This window comes from Martes martes (assembly GCF_963455335.1).
Source record: "Martes martes genome assembly, chromosome: 1".
In the NCBI taxonomy this organism is placed as follows: Eukaryota; Metazoa; Chordata; class Mammalia; order Carnivora; family Mustelidae; genus Martes; species Martes martes.
In genome coordinates, this window is record NC_137888.1 from 73,822,268 (window position 1) to 73,843,078 (window position 20,811).

General features: G+C 37.2%; 1 protein-coding gene across 1 annotated transcript in view; it reads left to right on the top strand.

Annotated features, from left to right (window-relative positions):
- Positions 1-1,592: 1,592 nt before the first annotated feature.
- CPA3 (carboxypeptidase A3) overlaps positions 1,593-20,811 on the top strand; it is a gene marked incomplete at its 5' end in the record, with an annotated part of 31,624 nt that continues 12,405 nt past the window's right edge. The window contains 9 exons of the mRNA XM_080811140.1: positions 1,593-1,660; positions 1,759-1,834; positions 4,201-4,325; positions 14,325-14,427; positions 14,560-14,661; positions 15,680-15,781; positions 17,297-17,407; positions 18,326-18,416; positions 19,849-20,051. Coding sequence (XP_080667266.1) covers positions 1,593-1,660; positions 1,759-1,834; positions 4,201-4,325; positions 14,325-14,427; positions 14,560-14,661; positions 15,680-15,781; positions 17,297-17,407; positions 18,326-18,416; positions 19,849-20,051 — 981 coding nt within the window. The remainder of the gene's footprint in view (positions 1,661-1,758; positions 1,835-4,200; positions 4,326-14,324; positions 14,428-14,559; positions 14,662-15,679; positions 15,782-17,296; positions 17,408-18,325; positions 18,417-19,848; positions 20,052-20,811) is intronic.

The following is a 20,811-nucleotide window of genomic DNA, read 5'->3' on the forward strand; positions in this document are numbered from 1 at the left end:
CCCCAGCTGAGAGTGGTCAACTATAAGTCTGTTCACAGAACCTGGCAACCTTAACAAGTGCTTAGAGGGCACAAGCATATGTTTTAGCACCTACCATCCACCAAGTCCTTCACATATGCTATCTCATTTAGCCCTCACACCACTTGACGGAGTCCAAGTTGCATCTCCATTTTACAGATGAGGAAACAAAGGCCCACAATGACTAAGCAGCCCGCTCAGGGTGAAGGAGCCACTCTAAGGTTATGTGTTTCTAACTGTAATGTCAAGCTCTTCCTTTTCCTCTGTACCCCTACCAAATACATCCTCAGAAGCAATGGAGCAAATATTCGCTTTGGGTATTTCTAGTGTTGATGAGCTTATCCAGTGTCAAAAACGTGAAGGCATTTGTAAAACCCACCTCTCCCTTACCTTCAAGGTTGGGGCAAGGAGAGCCCCGTGGGGATATGTTCTAATCCACGCCTATCAGAGAGAGAGGAATGAAGCTATTGCTGCTGTACATGCAACATGGGCATCTCCCCAACACTATTATTTTGATAATAAAACTATATAACCATGACTCTGAGAAGTTTCCTATAGGACGATCTATATACATTTGTCAATGTGAAGAAGTAGCTTTTAAAAGGAAAGTCTAATAAGTTATCTGATTAGCTAAATTTACTCACTCCGTTAGATTACCTTAATTCTACTGAGCAGAGGTGATGACTTCTCCCAAATAACCCATGTTCAAAGTTTAAGATCCCTCAAGAGACTATTTAGAATGGTCTATAAATGACTTTCATTAATTCAACTTTCTGAAAGCATTTATTGAACCCTGCATCCAGACCCTAAAGAGAGCAGCCAAGGAACAAACACTTGAGCAACCATATAATGGTGCCTTCTAGGAGTCCTCAAGTTGCTTTAGATACAGGAATTATCTCTGAGAACAGAGGAAGGAGAAGGAGAAGGGAGTGGGGATGTGACTGCTTTAGCTCTTTCTGTAACAGTTACTTCTTCACAGAGAGGTACGGAGAAAATATGGCAAGAGTACAAAATATAGATAGTGAACACATCAATATTTTTGGGATTATAGTATTTTTAGTATATTCAAAATATTTTATAACTTACCAAGTTACAATGTAGCTTCAAAAACATATTTTATGTTATTAAGGACCACCCACCAAGGTTCTGAAGCCAGATACCCAAACTCATCTCAGGTTCCAAGTGCAAATTTGAAGTGATTTTTTTCCATCACGGAAAAGCTGCATTTCAGAACAAAGAACTGGGCTCAAATCTCAAATCTCAAGCTGCATTTCAGAACAAAGAACTGGGCTCAAATCTCAACATACTAGCTCTGCTATCTTGGGCAAGTTATTTCCTAAAAAATGAATATGCCTGCCATCTGTAATATGGGTATTCCCAATTCCAAAAGGGTAGTGTGACTTTGCATCTGCCACAAAATAGGCATTTGGTGTTAGTGTTGCTATCCTACCCCTCCCTCCCCAATCAGAGAAACATTTCATCCACCAGAACCCTAAGAGGAAATCAGCTGCTCCTCCAGATAAGACCTGAGGCATAAAACTGGTAGAGGATCTTGGGGCGGTCAAAGAAGAACCATGCGGTTCATCCTGCCTTTGGGTTTGATCGCTACCACCCTAGCAATTGCTCCTGTCCGCTTTGACAGGTAAACCTAACTGCCCTGCATTCCAGTTTCTATACAGGAAGAGGATAAAGGAATGCTTCTTTACAGTTCACATGTTTCATCTTTTTACATTCTTAAAGGGAGAAGGTGCTCCGTGTGAAGCCCCAGGATGAAAAACAAGCAAATATCATAAAGGACTTGGCCAAAACCAACCAGGTAAAGCATTTAGAGGGTTGTTTTATCCTTTCTTCCTGTTTTCTAAAAGCTGCCTCTTTTGTATTTCATTTTTAATGCACGCAGAGCTTCCAAAGGCAAAGAAGGGGAAAGTGGCAGAAGGTACCTGGATAATTCAGCCAGTCACCACTATAGTGCTTCCCGTGTTTTTGTTTATTTTTTCCCCAAATTACCACTCTTGTTTTCCCTCCCAAAAGCTTTGTAAACAACAGTTTTTTCTAGGTGAAACTGTGAAATAAGGAGGCAGGCATTCTTGACATCTTTCTGGGGGCCTCTTTCCTCTTCCCTGCTAGTCCCTTGCTCCATTCTCCTCTCTCCTACTCTGATATCCACCAGTGGCATAGTTTCTCTTAAAATTATGATAACATCAAGGTATTGGTTAACTGGTAACATCAAAGTAATGGTTTATAATACCAAGATGTAACCGTTTCCAAAAGTAGACCCATTTTAAAAGGAAACTCTTAAAGTTTGATCATTCTTTTAAAATCCAGTGAGCTAACATAATCATTTTATCATTTATTCAGAGGCTCCCATATACAAGGCACGCAGCGTCAGTCACCTTCTATGTATCATTTCAAACTCTCCAACAGATTTTGGGTCAGTGGCATAATTAAACCCACTTAAAACAAAAGAACTGAAATTCAAAGACAGTAAATTAAATGACCAAGATGACACGGCAGACTTAAATCCAGAACTGAATCTGAGATTTATTCTAGTCACAGCCCCCTCATCACCACATCAAACTAATCGAAAGTTCTGCTCTTCTAATTTCCCAAATGTTTTTCAAATCCATACTTTGCTTTTCATTCCCTCCTTGCCACTGCCAAATTTATGTCTGCCCCACCTTTTACCCAGACTATTTCAATAGGCCCTTATCCAGGGTTCAGGTTCTAGTACTGCCTCCTAAAAAGCCACGTCTGCACTACAGCCTGACTGCTCTAAAGCTTGATCATTGTATTCCTCCATCTGAAGATTTTTAGTGAGAGGCAGCCTGGTATGGAAAGAGCACAGTCTTCAAAATTTCAAGTACTAGCTCTACACAAGTTCTGTGGCCTCAGGCAAGTTACTTAATTAACTTCTCTCGATCTGTTTCTGCCTCTGTAAAGTAAGGATAATAATCATACCTACTTCTTAAGGTTGTTATAAAGATTAAGGAAGCTAATAATCTGGTGACGCTAAGAAGGATGCCTGGTCATAATAAGCACTATAGAGGCACTTTCTATTAGTATTGGTGTGACATTTGAAATCCTTCATGATCTGCCAAACTGCCCATCTCTACAGTCTCCCACTCCTCCACCCCCTTTCTCACTGTTCAAGCTCCTTGAGCACCAAAACGCCTTTCAATCATACTACATCTCTCATGTGTCCAATTTATGCTGTAGGCTTCTCATCAAAATAAACTAATAAATACTTGTTGGTTCATAGCAGCCTCGTATTAGGGTATAACAGACTGACCTAGAGGTAGAGTGGGATTCAACTACAAAATACTCAAGTGGACTTAGACATGTCTACAAGCTTGGAATGGTGGGTAGGAACTGAGCACTTCCTTCACATTTCCCAAGTTGGGAAATTGTACTTCATTTGATTTCATGATGGAGTAGGATTTTGAAGAACAACAAGAATTGGAATCTTCGAAAAGTTATTTTAACCTGAATGCTATCCTTTTGGACCAATTCACCAAATTTCTGAAATTCTCAGCTAGAGGAAGAAAAAGAAAAGGGAATCAGCAGCTGTTAAATGTCTGCAAGTCCCAGAGTTCACATCCATTTCATAATCTTTACAGAGGACTCCAAATGGAGTCCTCTTAACCCTATTCCTTCACAGAAAAGGACTGAAACTTAAGGAGTTTTAGTATTGCCCAAGGACATATGGCTAGAAAAATAACAGAGCTGGAGATTATTATGCCTTCTGTTAGACACAAACCTTGCAGGAATTCCAGAGTTTACAGAGGCAACTGATTTTGAGGCCTGACTCGGGCAGGGTTGAGGGAGCCATATTTTAATCTATATTCCCAATTAGAGACAGATTCTATGGTTAAATAAACTGTGAGACAAACCCACTCAACCCTAAGATGGTAGAAGCAAACAGATTAAGCAAAAACTACTCTTTTTTTTTTGCATTTATAGATACTATCTATATCCTGAAAAAGTAATCAGTGCAAATGATCAGTACAATCCCTCCCACTCCCTGATATTCAATAGTGTATTTGCACACTCTCTTAAGCTTACTAAGAGAAGGGCCCATATCTTAGCCCAGATTCCTTTTGTAGTGTATGACACATGCATTACTTAAAAAATATGTGTTGGGTGAACAAATTACTGTGACTAACGTTGAACTCTTCTCTACAGCTTGACTTCTGGTATCCAGATGCTATCCACCATGTAGCTGCTAACATGACAATAGACTTCCGAGTTAGAGAAAAGGAATCCCACTCCATCCAGTCTGCCTTGGATCAAAATAAAATGCATTATGAGTAAGTCCTACGAAATATTCAAATGTGTTAGACACTCAAAGTTTGGAGTATCTTGAAATTGAGAAGGAAGTACTATTTTTTTAATTAGGCCAAAAAAATGAATGCTCTATGAGATAAAAATTTACAGTGACTTCTGAACAGACTATTGAGGCCTGCTTACAGAGGTGATGAGATCAAACGTGGCCACTCAACTTCCATCTTTACTTGCTTTGATCTGCAAGAAGGGCAATTATCTATGTCTGCCCTCTCCAAAATTCAGCTCCTAGTAAGGACATTGTGCATCTGTGCAGGCATGAATGGTTTAGCCACACTCATTGCCTCTGAAAGGTAATCAACACAGAGCTCAAGCACTACTGGTGACCACCAGCACCAATTCTTGAGAATTTTAATTCTCCAACTACATAAAAAGAGACCCAAATAACTGAGTCAGAGATATGGGAATATAAGATATATAATAAATTATTCTTTATGAAAGAAATTCTTCCTCAGAGAAAGCCAAAGCAATGCAACAGAGTAAGATTTAAATCCAACAGGAGTGAATTCTAAATGACTAAAGATGCAGAAATGAGTCATTGTGCTCCCATAGAGAAATACGGGAAAATTAGAACTCATTGACCACCAACCATTGGCCATGCACAGTCTGGGCCTTGGGGCACTGAACAAGGGAGCCCAGTGATGAATATCACAAATTCACACATACATAGAAAACAAAATGCATTTGATGGGCCGAGGGGTCCTGTTTTAACTCTGCCAGCCCTTGTCATCCCAGCAATTCCCTTCATTGAGACCCTCAGCATTCAAATCACTAAGCACTACCTCTTTCTTTTTTACTTGCTATTTCATGCCTCTGCTACCCAACATAGAGCTGTAACTAAAGAAGCCTTCTTATTCTGGCTGAAACATATCATGTTATTAGGCAGAGCAGGATTTACTGCTGCTTACCACAACTTGCTTGTGTTCTTATTGCCACAATATCTTTAATAAATATAAACTCTATTGAAATTAAGGAAAGACAAATATAAGACAAGTAAAAAAATTCTTGTTTGTGGCTTAATGGCTTAAAAAGTAGCAGGCTTTATTTGTGATTTTTGTTAATGACTCTTTGTTTTTCCTGTTGTTTCAAGAGGGTAGTGAAACAAATGTAGAAATTAATAACTGAGGAGCACATATTCAGAATTAATTTCTATCAGCATTTAACCCTTTCTAATTAATATATCAATATGTGCTTTTCTATGTTCTTATAAATTTTACCATTAAAATTAGAATTAGAAAGACACTTTATAAATGTACCTCCAAGATCTCAGAAACTAGTAGTATATTATAGACTCTCTACTTACACTAAGGTTCAGATGGTCTTGATTCTTTCATCTAAAAGAAATCATTCCTCCCCCTGTATATTCTCCGGTGCCTGTGTCTCTTGATTTACTTCACAGCCAGTCTTCTTAAATGTGTGCCTCAATTATTATACACTTTATTTTACTTCATTAGCATAGACCTGACCCAAATTTCTGTGATCAACTAATTCTTAAAAGGTATCCAGCCCAAGCTAAAATAAATTTTAATTAATTAATTGATTTATTAATTTTAGCAGGTCACTTTTGTTTAATTTGATTTGAAGAGCAACAGAAAAATAAAGTATTAAGTTTTCCTTAATATCCTAGTAATGTAGACAAAAAGCTAGTTGCTTGGCATGAGTTTGGACAATAGAACAGATCGCTGTGACAGAAGATATCTAGGCAGGTGGCACCTCTCTCTCCTCTTTGGACCTCTAGGTCACTCTTAGGCTGAAACAATTCTGACTCAAGCAGAGGTCTAAATCCAGATCCTCACAAATACAGTGTGTTTTTCACTTTGTCTTATGCCAAAATACTTCCTTTCTACCTACATCAAGAACCAAAGTGTTAAGCTACCAATAAAAATTAGTTTTATCTAATTAGGACATGATTTCTAGAAATTGGTCCAAATTAGCCACAGTTGTGGGAAAGCCATATAATTAGATAGTTACCTTCCTCAGAAATATAAATATGTAAAGTGATCTGTGCCGACAAGGACTATTTAAATCTTCTCTCCAAGTACTAATTATATAGATAATTTTATTTGCATATTAATTATATGTGTTACTCGGTGTCAGTCAGTAACGGAAAAGTATTCTAAGAACAGAAACATCTGGTGGACCCAGGCACCAGTCTGAAAAAAAACACATTAAGAAGCTGGTTTGACACAACAATTTACTTAGATATCCTTCATTAGACAGCGCATATAAACCATTATTTAAAGTATCTGTGTGTGACTTTTTTTAATTTTTAGAAAATTAAATTACCAAGACAGAACTTATTTTATTTATTTATTTATTTGACAGAGAGAGAGATCACAAGTAGGCAGAGAGGCAGGCAGAGAGAGAGAGAGGAAGGAGGCTCCCCACTGAGCAGAGAGCCTGATGCAGGGCTCAATCCCAGGATGCTGAGATCATGACCTGAGCTGAAGGCAAAGGCTTAACCCACTGAGCCACCCAGGTGCCCCAGATTTAATTTTAAAGTAGCATGTCTGAGGGGCATCTGGGTGGCTCAGTCATTGGGTGTCTGCCTTTGGCTCAGGTCATGATCCCAGGGTCTTGGGATCGAGCTCCGCATCGGACTCCGTGCTTGGGCCTGAAGCCTGCTTCTGCCTCTCCCACTCCCCCTGCTGGTGTTCCTTCTCTCACTGTGTCCCTCTGTCAAATAAATACAATCTTTAAAAATATATATATATAGCATGTTTGCTCCATTTTTATTTACACTTTTACAAAATCATAAAAGACCAAGTCTAAAAAACAAATAATACCTACATACCAACAAACCTGAACAGACTTGTAAATAAACTTCTTTAAAAAGCACACCTAAGGGGTACCTGGGTGGCTCAGTTGGTTAAGTTACTGCCTTCGACTCAGGTCATGATCCTGGGGTCCTGGCACTGAGTCCCACATTGGGCTCCCCCTGCTCTGTGGGGAGTCTGCTTCTTCCTCTCCCTGCCATTTCCCCTGCTCGTGCTCTCTCTGTCAAATAAACAAATAAAGTCAAGAAAGAAAGAAAGAGAGAGAGAGAGAGAGAAAGAAGGAAGGAAGGAAGGAAGAAAGAAAGAAAAGAAAAAAGAAAGAAAGAAAGAAAAGTAGAACTATTGGACTGATTCTATAGGAGCAGACACCATATTTAGATTCAATAGTTAAAAACCCCAGTGCTTTTACCAATTTTTTTTACACATTTTAGATTATCTTTTCTTTGATCAAAAGTTAAAATTAGAAAACAAGGAATTATTCATGAAAGGTAATTCCGAAAACAACTACTAATATAAATGGTACAACACAAATAAAGCAAAACAAATGATACAATTAAGTGAAATCTTGGGGTGCCTGGGTGTCTCAGTGGGTTAAAGCCTCTGCCTTCGGCTCAAATCATGATCCCAGGGTCCTGGGATCAAGCCCTGCATCGGGCTCTCTGCTCAGCAGGGAGCCTGCTCTCCCCCCCAACCCCCGCCGCCGTCTCTCTCTGTCTGCCTCTCTGCCTACTTGTGATCTCTGTCAAATAAATAAATAAAATCTTTTTTAAAAAATTAAGTGACATCTTAGTAAGATGCACATAAGATTATATGGGAAATGCAAAAGAAATCTATATCAAACTGACCAATCTATATCAAACTGACTTATTGACACTTCATATTAATATCCAATTACCTAATAAAGATCAGACACAATACCCCAAATGTATACACAGTCCTATCAGATAAGTATTTCAAATAAATCATCCTAATGTCTTGTCCCATTTTTCCTTTTGCTCTACATTTTTATATATTACTTGCCCAAGAGTGAAACATGTATGTTGATACCTGCTAAAAACTGCAAAGAGATGTTGGTCATGGTGGAAAGCAGTAAAGTGTGGTAAATAAGAATGTGGATTCTCAGTGAGGCTGCCTGGGTCCAGTCCCATCTAAACTACATGTTAGTTATTTAAACACTGATAATTTACTTAACTTCTCTTCACCTCATTTTCTTCATCTCTAAAATAGAGGTTTCATGAAGATTGGCTGGGACAATAAAATCACCTTTTGCCTGGTTCCTCTACTTCTACTAATGCAAGTGAGGGAAAGACCACTTATACATGTATTAATATGAGTGCACACACACACACATTCACACATACACACTCTACAACAGAGGATAACTAGGGTCTATCACTAGACGCTCCCTTTCCCTCCTAGTGAGTAAATCAGTGCCTTAAAGTTTATTATCCAACACAGAGGTGTGCCTCAAATGCTGGGAAATCCATGTCAGTTAATGCCAAGTTGGATACATGGTAATCCAGTTAGGGAGTAATTTTGGACAAATGGGATCTTGTGGAAACCTGAACTCACACTTTTTGAGTAGTCCCTATCCTGCTGGAATGTGGGCATAAAAGAGGGGAGGCAATCAAGACCTCTAGATTATAAGACACCATAAAAATGACTTTGCATCCCTGGAACATGCTTCCCCATCTCACACACACACACACACACACAGCCTATGGCTGTCACATACATTGGCCTATCATTCTCCATTTCTTTGTTACTCTTTAAAAAGCAACAGATGGAGGGAGCCCTGAAATTGTCAAAAAAGGAACTCATCTTGCCTCTTCTCTGAACTTCTTACCTACTTCCTGAGCTTGTGACACAGTCTTCTAGGAGAGCTGGTCAACGGGGAGAACTTTGCACAATACTCAGTAGTCTAAAAAGACTACAGGTCTGAGGGCAATTCCCAGAGATTTCACTCCTTGTCATTGGGAGCATCGTTGTATAATGGCTCACAGCTGGAATACTGAAATCAGACACCTCTAAGTTCAAATCTCAACATCTGCATTTTAACAATTGTGTCAACTTTGGAAACCTCTACCTAACCTTTGGGGGTGATAATGGTATCCAATTAATAGTGACGATATGAAGATCAAATAATAAAATCATCACATCATAGTGATGATGTGAAGATCAAATCAAATAATAGAGATGATATGAAGATCAAATAATAAATACCAGGCTGCGCTGAATGCCTGGCAATAAGAAAGGTTCAACAAACATTAGTCATTTATATCATTAAATCCTCAATGATAATTATCTATCCTTTCATCTACATTTAGGAATTTCTTTAACAAATTAAGCAAATCTTGGAGAGCTAAAATAATATTTGGGAAAAAGTAATATGGTTTCATCTGCTTAAGCCTAACTTCTGGTTAGTGGAGGGGCTCATGAAAATAACATCTGGCCCTAGTTCTTAATTCCCAGCCTTAGGCTTAATTTCTAGTCCCTATCAGCAACAATCTGGCACCATTCTGATGTCCTCATGCAGCTGCTTTATGGAAAGGTCATATTTTAGCTCACATGACTTTCTTTTGCTGCTGTTATCACAAGAGCTAAATTGATATGTGTAAGTCTAAAAATATTCTTAGATACGAGCTTCCTGTGACTAATTAATACTGCTTTATGTTATGAATCAACCTCTGGGACCATAAAATTTCTCTTTTGCTTGGTTCCTCTACTTCTATAAATGCAGGTAGAGCAAAAGCCTCATACCCTATTTAGAACTTAAAACAATTAATTAAAGGAACTCATTATGTCTATAGTGACCACCCAAAATATAATTTCTAACCCTCTCAGGCTTCATGAGTTTTAGGGCAACATGTCACAGTTGATTCCAAATCTGGTGTCATAATTTTTCTTCTGAGAAATCCCAGGTTCATCATAAGTCAAAAAGATAAGCATACAGTGAATTAGATATAATGTGCATAATAATGTGTTTGTCAGTAATGTTAATGGGAATCAATATTCATGAGTAGTACTTGGTGTCATGTGCTAAATAAACTCTAATTAGAAGTATACCTCATTTATCTTCTGTCTCCAAACTCAGATCAGTCAATCAGCAAGAAAAAACCGACAAGTAGAGTGGATGCTACAGTGTCACAGTTCATTACCGTTAAGAAACTGAAGAAATCAGAGTCAAACAACTACATACCACCAAAGCCTGGTTAAAGACATGTTAAGTCTGTGAAGTGGTTGTCAATTTTGTGACTCAACTTCACTGTCATATGAGCTTCATTGGGTACCTGTGGCTTGCCAATCACTTCCCACGTTTCAAATCATTTCATCCTCACCACACTCCTGGCTGATATATTTGGTTCCACTGTAAAAGCGAGTAAACTGAGGCTGAGAGAGAGGGTTAACCCACCGAAGATCACATAAAGTATTAAGCCAAAATGGGGTTGGAATCCAAGAATGACCACAGAGCCTCTTTTCACCAGGTCACTACTTCCTTTTATGGTTGGGCTCATGGAGGTGAAAGAGTGCATGATACTGTCCTAAATTATTAGAATGCATGTTTAAAAATAGACAGTATCTTCCTACATAGGACTTACTGCTAACAGAAGGAAAATACATATGCATTCCCTAAACAATAGTAACGCCTTTTTTTATAAGAAGTCATTTGGAACTATGATAATCCAAATAAGGAAACTACTCAAGTACAACTTCAAACAATTCTTGATTTTAAATATTTCATGAAATATTTCTAATATAAGCCATCACTCTCTATCCTGAAAAACAAGGTACAGTAAATACTACAGTTTAATTTGGTTGAGGAATTACCATTACTAACAGGAATTTTCACACTGTGTTTTAAAGGAATGACATCCTTAAGAGCTATTCACATTATTAAAATATGCTAGGTCATTTGGATTTACACCAAATGATCCCTGTGTTTGCTAAATCCTTCTGTTGATATAGTTTATTTTCCTTCTTTTTGCTATTAGCTATCTCCTAATAATAGCATGCTTGCTTTCTACAAGTCATTTTACCTATGTCCAATGTATTCCTTATAGATCAAATAAGCTTTCTATAATTATATCTAAAATAAGATGAATGAAGCTTTTTGTGAGGGTATTTGTTAATCTCTGATGATTACAACATTACATTTAACATACTAAGGAATCTAAAACTAAAACTCAATGCAACTAGACACCAACAGACAATAATAATTTGATCATATGGAAAAATACCACTATATTAATCTCAAAAGGCAATCAACATTATATGTAGTGGTGAAAGACTGGTTTTCTTGTTAAAAGCAGGAAAAAAATAGAATGCCCTCTTTCACCATTACTACTTTCCATTGTTCAGGAAGTTTAACCAATGCAATAAAGCAAGGGGAAAAAATGGAATAAAAAAAATTGGAATTTTTTTATTGGAATAAAAAAATAGAAAGTATTATTTTTTACAAAAGAAATAACTACCTCAACAGATGAATGGATAAAGAAGATGTAGTATACATATACAATGGAATACTATGCAGCCATCAAAAGAAATGAAATCTTGCCATTTGCAAGATTATGCTGAGCAAAATAAGTTAATCAGAGAAAGACAATTATCATATGATCTCCCTGATATAAGGAATTTGAGAGGCAGGGAGGGAGGTTTGGAGGGTAGTGAAGGAAAAAATGAAACAAGATGGGATCAGGAGGGAGACAAACCATAAGAGACTCTTAATCTTACAAAACAAAATGAGGGTTGCCAGGGAGGGGAGGTGGGAGAGGGTGGTTGGGTTATGGACATTGGGGAGGGTATGTGATAGGGTGAGTGCTGTGAAGTTGTAAGCCTGACGATTCACAAACCTGTACTCCTGGGGCAAATAATACATTATATGTTAATAAAAGTAATTAATTAAAAAGAAGTAACTACCCCAAAACCCTAAAAAAAAAAAACCCTAAAGGCATAGCTAAAAAATTCTCAGAAGTGAAAAGGTCATTTTTTAACTAATAAGGTGGCTAACAGATAAGTGTAACTAAAGCAATAAGTTTTTTTAATTATATGAATAGCTAGTTCAAATGTTTAGTGAGAAAAAAGCCATTCACAAGACTAATAAAAATATATGAATAAACAAAATATACAAAATTTTACTGAAGAATCAAGAAGACAGTTTTATTATGGTCCATAATTAATAAGGTTCTTCTCAAAAAATATAAGGTTCTTCTCAAATTTATTCCTAATTAATACAGTTCTAATGAAAAGCCTGTATTTTTCTAATAATTCGAATCACTTCTAAAATGATTCTGACCAAATATTTATTAAGAACAGGAAAATTTGGGGCGCCTGGGTGGCTCAGTGGGTTAAAGCCGCTGCCTTCGGCTCAGGTCATGATCCCAAGGTCCTGGGATCGAGCCCCGTATCGGGCTCTCTGCTCAGCAGGGAGCCTGCTTCCTCCCTTCTCTCTCTGCCTGCCTCTCTGCCTACTTGTGATCTGTCTGTTAAATAAATAAAAAATCTTTAAAAAAAAAAAAAAAGAACAGGAAAATTTGGAAACAAGAATAAGAAGACAGACACTACATTAAACATTGAAATTCAATATTAAAACTATAATTAAATATGGTTTGGTTCTTACATAACAGTAGGAAAACAGACCAGTGGAGCACAACAGAAAATCCCCAAACAGACAAAACGTACAAAATATTTGAGTACATATGAGATGACAATGGCATTTCTGAACCATAAATCTTAAAGTCAAGCAAAGTCGCATTCAAACTCCCAACCCCAACATACACAAATTATGGGTATTTAAGCTTTCTAAGCAACAATGTCCCCATCTATAAAATGGTGCTAATATTAATAAGATAAAAACAAAATAATGTATGTGAAGCAGGACCTAACCCATAAGAAACAATGGATATTCAAGTGAAAATGTCAGGTAGGCTGCTGGATGAACAAGCAGTGGGAGAAGTAGGGGAAGAGCTAGAAGCATGGGGGGTTCAGGAGAGAGTCCAGAACTGGAAATACAAATGTTGGCAACCATTACAGCCATGGAATTCAATGAAATGAGATAAGATAACTCAGGAATAGAGATAAAAATAGAGAAGAGGGTAGAGGTATAAGAGTTCTGGGTCCCTAATTAGCCTCTAACAATACTTCCTGTCTCTTATCTCACTCTCTCCAAATCAAACTATTTTCTAGCTCTGTAACTATGAACAAGTTATTTAAACACTTTGTGTCTCAGTTTTCTCATCTATAAAATGAGGATAATTTCATGTGACGATTGAAGAGTTAATGTACATAAGGTGGTTTAGAGCAATGACTGGGACATGGTAAATAAGTACTTACTATGACAGTTATTCAAGTTTCTCCCAGCTCTCAAAGTATCAAGTGATATGGGATGGTCAGTAAATTTGTGCCTAAGAATATCCACTATTACCTGTGTTGCATGTAGGTGAATGTGTGTGTGTTTGAAGAATGCTGGAGAACGACTATAGATCAATGCTGACCAACAGTAGTATAATGCAAGCCCTATGTGCAATTTTAAACATTCTAGTAGCCACATTAAAAAAGTTAAAAAGCAACAGGCAAATTACTTTCAGCAATATAGTTTAACCCAATATTATTACTTCAAAATATTATTTCAACACATAATGAACACAAAACTCATTAGTGAGATGTTACATAACTTTTTATAAAAAATCTTCATAGTGTAGTGTATATCTGACATAATAGCAACCTCTTTTCTGGACAACCCCTATTCTAAATGCTCCATAGCCATGTGTGGTTAGACTACCATACTGAACAGCTCAGCTCTAGATAAATGGGAAGTTTAAAAAACAAAAAAGATTTTATTTATTTATTTGACAGAGAGAGACACAGCGAGACAGGGAACACAGCAGAGGGAGTGGGAGAGAGAAAAGCAGGCTCCCTGCTCTGCGGGGAGGGGCTTGATCCCAGGACCCTGGGATCATGACCTGAGCTGAAGACAGACACTCAATGACTGAGCCACCCAGGCGCCCCAAATGGAAAGTTCTGAAGCCAGACACATGACATATCTAAAAGAGATGGTTAGAGAATAATGAAGAAACAGGGAAAACTTGATCTAAGATAGAGAAGAAGGAAGAGAAAATTTCTGTAAATGAGAGATAACTGGGGTTTTTTTCCTCCAATAAATGTGTATTTTATCATTCCCCTGTCAAACAGAATCTTGATTCATGATCTGCAAGAAGAGATTGAGAAACAGTTTGATGTTAAAGAAGATATCCCAGGCAGGCACAGCTATGCAAAATACAATAACTGGGACAAGGTACAGTATAAAGTGCCTATACTTAAAAAAAAAAAAAAAACTATAACCCTTAACATTCGTTCTCATTTAGTTTTTTTTTAGTTGTTTTTTTTTTTTTTATTCTAACTCCTCAAAATTGGTTTTGTTCTCAAGATTGTTGCTTGGACTGAAAAAATGGTGCATAAGCATCCTGAAATGGTCTCTCGTATTAAAATTGGAACCACTGTTGAAGATAATCCACTGTATGTTCTCAAGGTAAAAATAATTCAAGAACTACTGATTCTTATTATTTTGGGAAAATATTAACTTAAAAGTTACTTTGTGACCCAACTAGTGAATTCTGAGGCAATAAAAATTTTATATTTTTTTGAAGAACATATAGAAGTGATAGGTGGTTTTAGGTGGTACCAATAAAGTCCCTGAATAAGCCATTTGTGAGACACAATGGACAAACTCAGACAAATATCTTATCCCATATCTTTATTAGAAGAGTTTATGATGTCCCCGATAGATAAAAGTTTTCCATCTATTAAAATTCAGTGAAGCTGGTGATTAAATGCCATGAAGAAAAGAGAAGTTTAAGTATCACAGAATCACAGGATCCTGGAACAGTATGTAAGGCATTTCAACCCTATGTTGACAGGGAATTCCCTTCTATAATGGAGCTGACAATTACTGTTCAGCTGCTGCTGGATTTTTCTACATCCAAAGACACTCTTCCCTGAAACATGCCCTTAATAACTGAGAAGTCCTTCCTTACCCTGAATTGCCATCCATTTATTCTAAGTACCCAAACAAAACAAATCTAAATTCTCCTCAAAATGACAGTTCTTCAAATATCCAGCCACTGGTCCTCCTCCCCACTGCAAACACAACTATAAAATCTTTTCCACCCAAAGCTAAATGTCCCATTTATGAAGCCAGAAAAACAAAAGGAAATGGCAGAAACAGAAACAACGCATAATCTATTTCTCAGACCAAAGGATGTTAACAATAAAATAAGAAAAACAATATACTATGATTTTTTTAAACCCTAAAAGCAACTCTGACACTAGGAAAATTTTTTGAAAAAATAGACTATGTAATAGATTATGAATTATGTATAGACATTTAAGGATATGTGCCATCATCCTCCCTGAGAACAGTATGTGCATATGCAGTTATTCAACAGAAGACAGGGAAAAGAATTGCTTTGAGCATAGGAGTTACTGGACAACAAAGGATCAATGTGTGAGCTCATGCAAAATAATATCTCAAGTTTATTTTTAAATAGATTGGGAAAAGGGATGAAAGAAGAAAGGCTATCTTTATGGATTGTGGCATTCATGCACGAGAATGGATCTCCCCAGCATTCTGCCAGTGGTTTGTCTATCAGGTAAGTGAATCGGAACACTCATCCAATTCTCCTTTGATTGTCAAATCTCCAGCCCTTCACTGTGTGGCAACACCCCTTTCCAAATGAGTGCAATTCCACTTAACTAGAAGGGTCCACATTCGGTGCTGTCAGGAAATAAATGCTTTGGATTTTACTCATTGTTGGGGTTTTTATAAAATTGACACCTTCCTTCAAACTTCTTGAATTCCAGCTGACAGTTTATAAAACTAAAAGAATTTTTTGAGGTTATGATATGGTTTCTCCTATACTGAAGTATAGACAATCTGAAGCTACCTTCATATTACAACCTATAATCTTAGCCTTTCTTCGGTGAGCTCAAAGCACAGACCTCGATCTTTAACTGGCCAATCACACACTTGGAATTTTCGTACTTAATTTCCTTTCCAAGGGAAAAACAACTCATCCTTTTTAAAGGTAAATACAGCTTATGAGTTGTTCCTCTCATTCTGTTCTATTCTGATTCCTACCATCTTTTAACTTTCTCTTTTATGCCAGCTTTTGCAAACAACATGCTGATGTAATATGCATGACAATGGCTCTCTGGGCATGGATGCCTTAACTAGGAATGAACCTGCCAGTAGAACTGATTTATCCTGCAGTTGTTTTAGCTCTTCCAGCTGAGGGCCAAGAGCTCCCTTTACTCAACTTATAAAGGAATACATGTGACAGGGCTACAAGAAATCCCCTCGCTCTGGAACAAATGTACCTGGAAGAGATTTTCCAAGAATGAGAGAGATTTTAGGCAGCCATAGGAAGTACAGATAATTCCAGACATATCAATCTGTTGGGAGAAAAGGAGTTGATTGGTCAATCTAAATGCTTGAGTTTTTTAATTAATAGAGCATTTTTCTTTAATCCTATTTATAATTAATTTATAAATCATCTCCAATATTTACATATTTCTATGCTTACAAACTCAATCTTTATTTACCTAAAGGATGTGAGGGGTAGAATCTATTTAAATCAAGGTGTATGGCTAATTTTTGACTTGGCTCCATTCTTCCTATATAACATATCTTTTTTTTTTCTTTTTTTAAGATTTTATTTATTTATTTGACAGACAGAGATCACAGGAGGCAGAGAGGCAGGCAGAGAGAGAGGAGGAAGCAGGCTCCCCGCTGAGCAGAGAGCCTGATGTGGGGCTCGATCTCAGGACCCTGGGATCATGACCTGAGCCGAAGGCAGAGGCTTTAACCCACTGAGCCACCCAGGCGCCCCTATATATAACATATCTTGCATACTATACGTGGAATGCTACAGTCTTGACAATTAAATGATCCTTTAAAGAATGGTCAGTTCAATTATTTTCACTAGTCTGAATAAGTAACTTTTATATGGGTCACTTATTTTTATGCTATTTAGAGGAAATATGTTTGAAATCATGTGACACTGAGCAAATGACCAAAGCGGTGGTAATTATTACTATTATAGCCACAGCTTTCCACATGGCGGTGAACTTTCCACCAATAGCTTAATTTTTTCCTATTCTTACAGGCAGCCAAAACTTATGGAAAAAATAAAATTATGACCAAACTCCTGGACCGAATGAATTTTTATGTTCTTCCTGTATTCAATGTTGATGGATATATTTGGTCATGGACACGGGTAAGAGACCATAATCTCTTGTTTGCATTTGGACAATATAGTATTTATTGACTTTAATGCACACTGGTTGTTATGCATTAAGTTTAAGGTTTCAATAACTAGTTAATTCTAATTCAGAAAAATGTAATTTTAAAGAATCTCAATTTCAGACTAAGGCAAGTGTGATTTCCTGGTTACACAGGTGTCCTTGAAATGATATGAAATTTCTGCTGCTGAAGCTAGTAATGAATAAAAAGAAAAAGAGCAATAATTATAAAAGAAATGTATGTTATATGATATGGAAAAAGCACATTCTACCTAAAAAATAAAAGTCAAATTAAAGACATTCTGAACACTGATCTCAAAGCAAAAGGCACTATATTCCAGTCTATCTGTAACAGAATCTGATGTCAATAAATGTATCAAAATAAACAAATATATAAAAGAGTGACACAGTTATCTATCTGTCCTTTAACTGGATTCCTTATTGACCTATTGTTGCTAAATAACACTAATACTGAACATTCAGATACTATCACATTCAGTTCTTTCTGAAAATTACGCTCCAACAGTCACAATTTGGCCTGTTTAATACCCGAAATCTATAAATGGTGAAGGATGTAATGAAGTTATAATTTAAATTACAGGTAATTTCAGAACATCATTCATCACTTTCTAGTACCAAGAACTAATCAACAGTTCTTAAAGTTAATTAAATTATTTTATCAAGGCCTTAGAACAGTAATTTAAAAAAACAATGTTTCTGAAAATATTATAAGTTATAGGAAAACAATATATTTTTCTTCATAAAAAGAAGCCTCAGGTTAACTAGGCAGATTTCAAATAATGCTGTGGACACCTGCAGAGAGGGTCTGAAATGATCAAATTGAAAAATGTAAACTGATCTGGTATAAACACTTCCATCATCCAATACTGCAGAACCGCATGTGGAGAAAAAATCGTTCCAAAAACCAAAACTCCAAATGCATCGGCACTGACCTCAACAGGAATTTTAATGCCTCATGGAATTGTGAGTAGTACACTTGATCTCAAGGAAATTAGCTATAAAAGAGTGTTCAGGGGCACCTGGGTGGCTCAGTGGATTAAAGCCTCTGCCTTGGCTCAGATCATGATCCCAGGATCCTGGGATCCAGCCCCACATGGGCTCTCTGCTCAGCAGAGGGAGCCTGCTTCCTCTCTCTCTCTGCCTGCCTCTCTGCCTACTTGTGATCTGTCAAATAAATAAATACATAAAATCTTTGAAAAAAAAAAAGTGTTCACACAGCAAATTCAGTTAAACCACTGACTTATTTCAGTAAAATATGTACCCCCTGAGTGTTAATTTTGTAATCCAAAAAATAAAAGATAATCATCCCTACTTTAGAAATATTATGAATGTTTTGTTATATGGGAGGAAGTGCGGGGTGGGGTTGTTTATCAAACCATCTCTTACTTAATATATCTAGCTTGCTAAAACTCAGGCACAATCCAGATACACAAAAATTCAGAATCTAAAGAGAGGTCTCAGGTCCCTCCTCTTCTGGTCTGATAAAAGCTGAGAAATACCAGTGGTTAAAACCAGCATACAGATAGTTCTTCAGATGTTTAGTGAAAAGAAACAGCTGGGTCAAAGAAAGTGAAAGGTTTAGGGGCGCCTGGGTGGCTCAGTGGGTTAAAGCCTCTGCCTTAGGCTCAGGTCATGATCCCAGGGTCCTGGGATTGAGCCCCGCATCCGGCTCTTTGCTCAGTGGGGAGCCTGCTTCCTCCTCTTTCTCTGCCTGCCTCTCTGCCTACTTGTGATCTCTGTCTGTCAAATAAATAGATAAAATCTTTAAAAAAAAAAAGTGAAAGGTTTAATAGAAATGCAATGCTAAGCAGAAGCCTGCTACATCAGATAACACTGTAGATGTTACAAAAATCTGAGTTCATCATTACATACATTCAAGGAGAAATTACCACTATCCCTATTCATAAATTTTTTTCTTTACCTAACTTGGTTGAAAATACCACCTTAGCTTTTAATTTTATTCTACCATAGTCATTATGATAATAGCAGCTATCCCTAAGCGAGAGCTGCCTGAGGAAATGGGTTGAAGAAACTCAAACTCCAAAAAGGTAATTCATACCAGTCCCCAACAAGTTGGAGTGGAACTGGGTTCTGAACTGGAACTGGGCTCTATCCAGCTCCAGGCTCTGGGTTGTTTCTGGTGTACTATTCTTATAATCTTGGGAAAGAGGCAAAATAAACAAGGCTAAGAATACTCTAGTGGACTGGGTCTGTCACATTCTGAGTTATGTGTACAAAGTTGGTCTGCAATGACTATGACACCAGAGACATTGAGGCAGCCTGTAAACCTGGGAGATGAAAATGTCTAAAACATTTTGTGTGTCCATATCAGAAGAGGCAGGAGCTTTTCTGAGGGGAAGCAGACTATGATCTCATCCATCCATGTCCACTGCAGCTTTTCCCAACACCAAAAATCCATGTACGGATATATATCGAGGCCCAGAACCAGAGTCCGAGAAAGAGACCAAGGCTGTCACTGATTTCATTCGAAGCCACCTGAAATCAATCAAGGCCTATATCACCTTTCACTCCTATTCCCAGATGCTACTGTTTCCCTACGGATATACATCAAAACTGCCAGCTAACCACAAGGACCTGGTATGTAGAAAAAAAAAAAAACACTACAGTTATGCACTGACAGACATTGCCACTGTCTTTCACAAACAACTCTTCTCTATGAACAACTGCATGAATTGAAAGAATTTCACATTTTAATACCAAAGGAAAAAACTAATAGAGTTTACCTTAAAGTTTACTTTAGAGTTAAAAGTCATAATTCCTAGATTAATTTTTCATGTAATAAAAAGATAGAGACAAAATCTTTCAATGTGATTCTAAGATAAAGCCAGTGGAGAAAAATGTCTAGGCCATCCAGACCAGAATTCCATTACTACTCAGATGGTTATATAAACATTTGCCATAGACATATTATAAAACCACAAGCAGCAAAAGTCTAATAGAACAGCAAAGATGTCTATTTCTGTCCCTAAAACACCATATTTAAGAAGACCCATTGTATTTTTATCCTCCTAGTCAACTTGGAAATAATATTAATTCTGTTACTACCCAAAGAAAGAACATTATGAATGTTTGTAAAGCTTCCTCATTGAGAACACACTGTCTTTCAGGAACTAGGATTCACTATGCATCCTTTCCCTTTGTATGAAAACTAATTTGATCATGTTGGCTTAAAACAAATAAAACCTCTGCATATGGGTTCCAGTGCATCACAAGAACCTGTAATGTGAATATCCATAAAAAGGGGTATTTTTTGCTGTAAAGAAAAGAAATAAAGCAGATAAAGTTCAGTGTCCCAGATCCCATGCAGGGCTGACAAACAGCACAACATTCAGTAAAA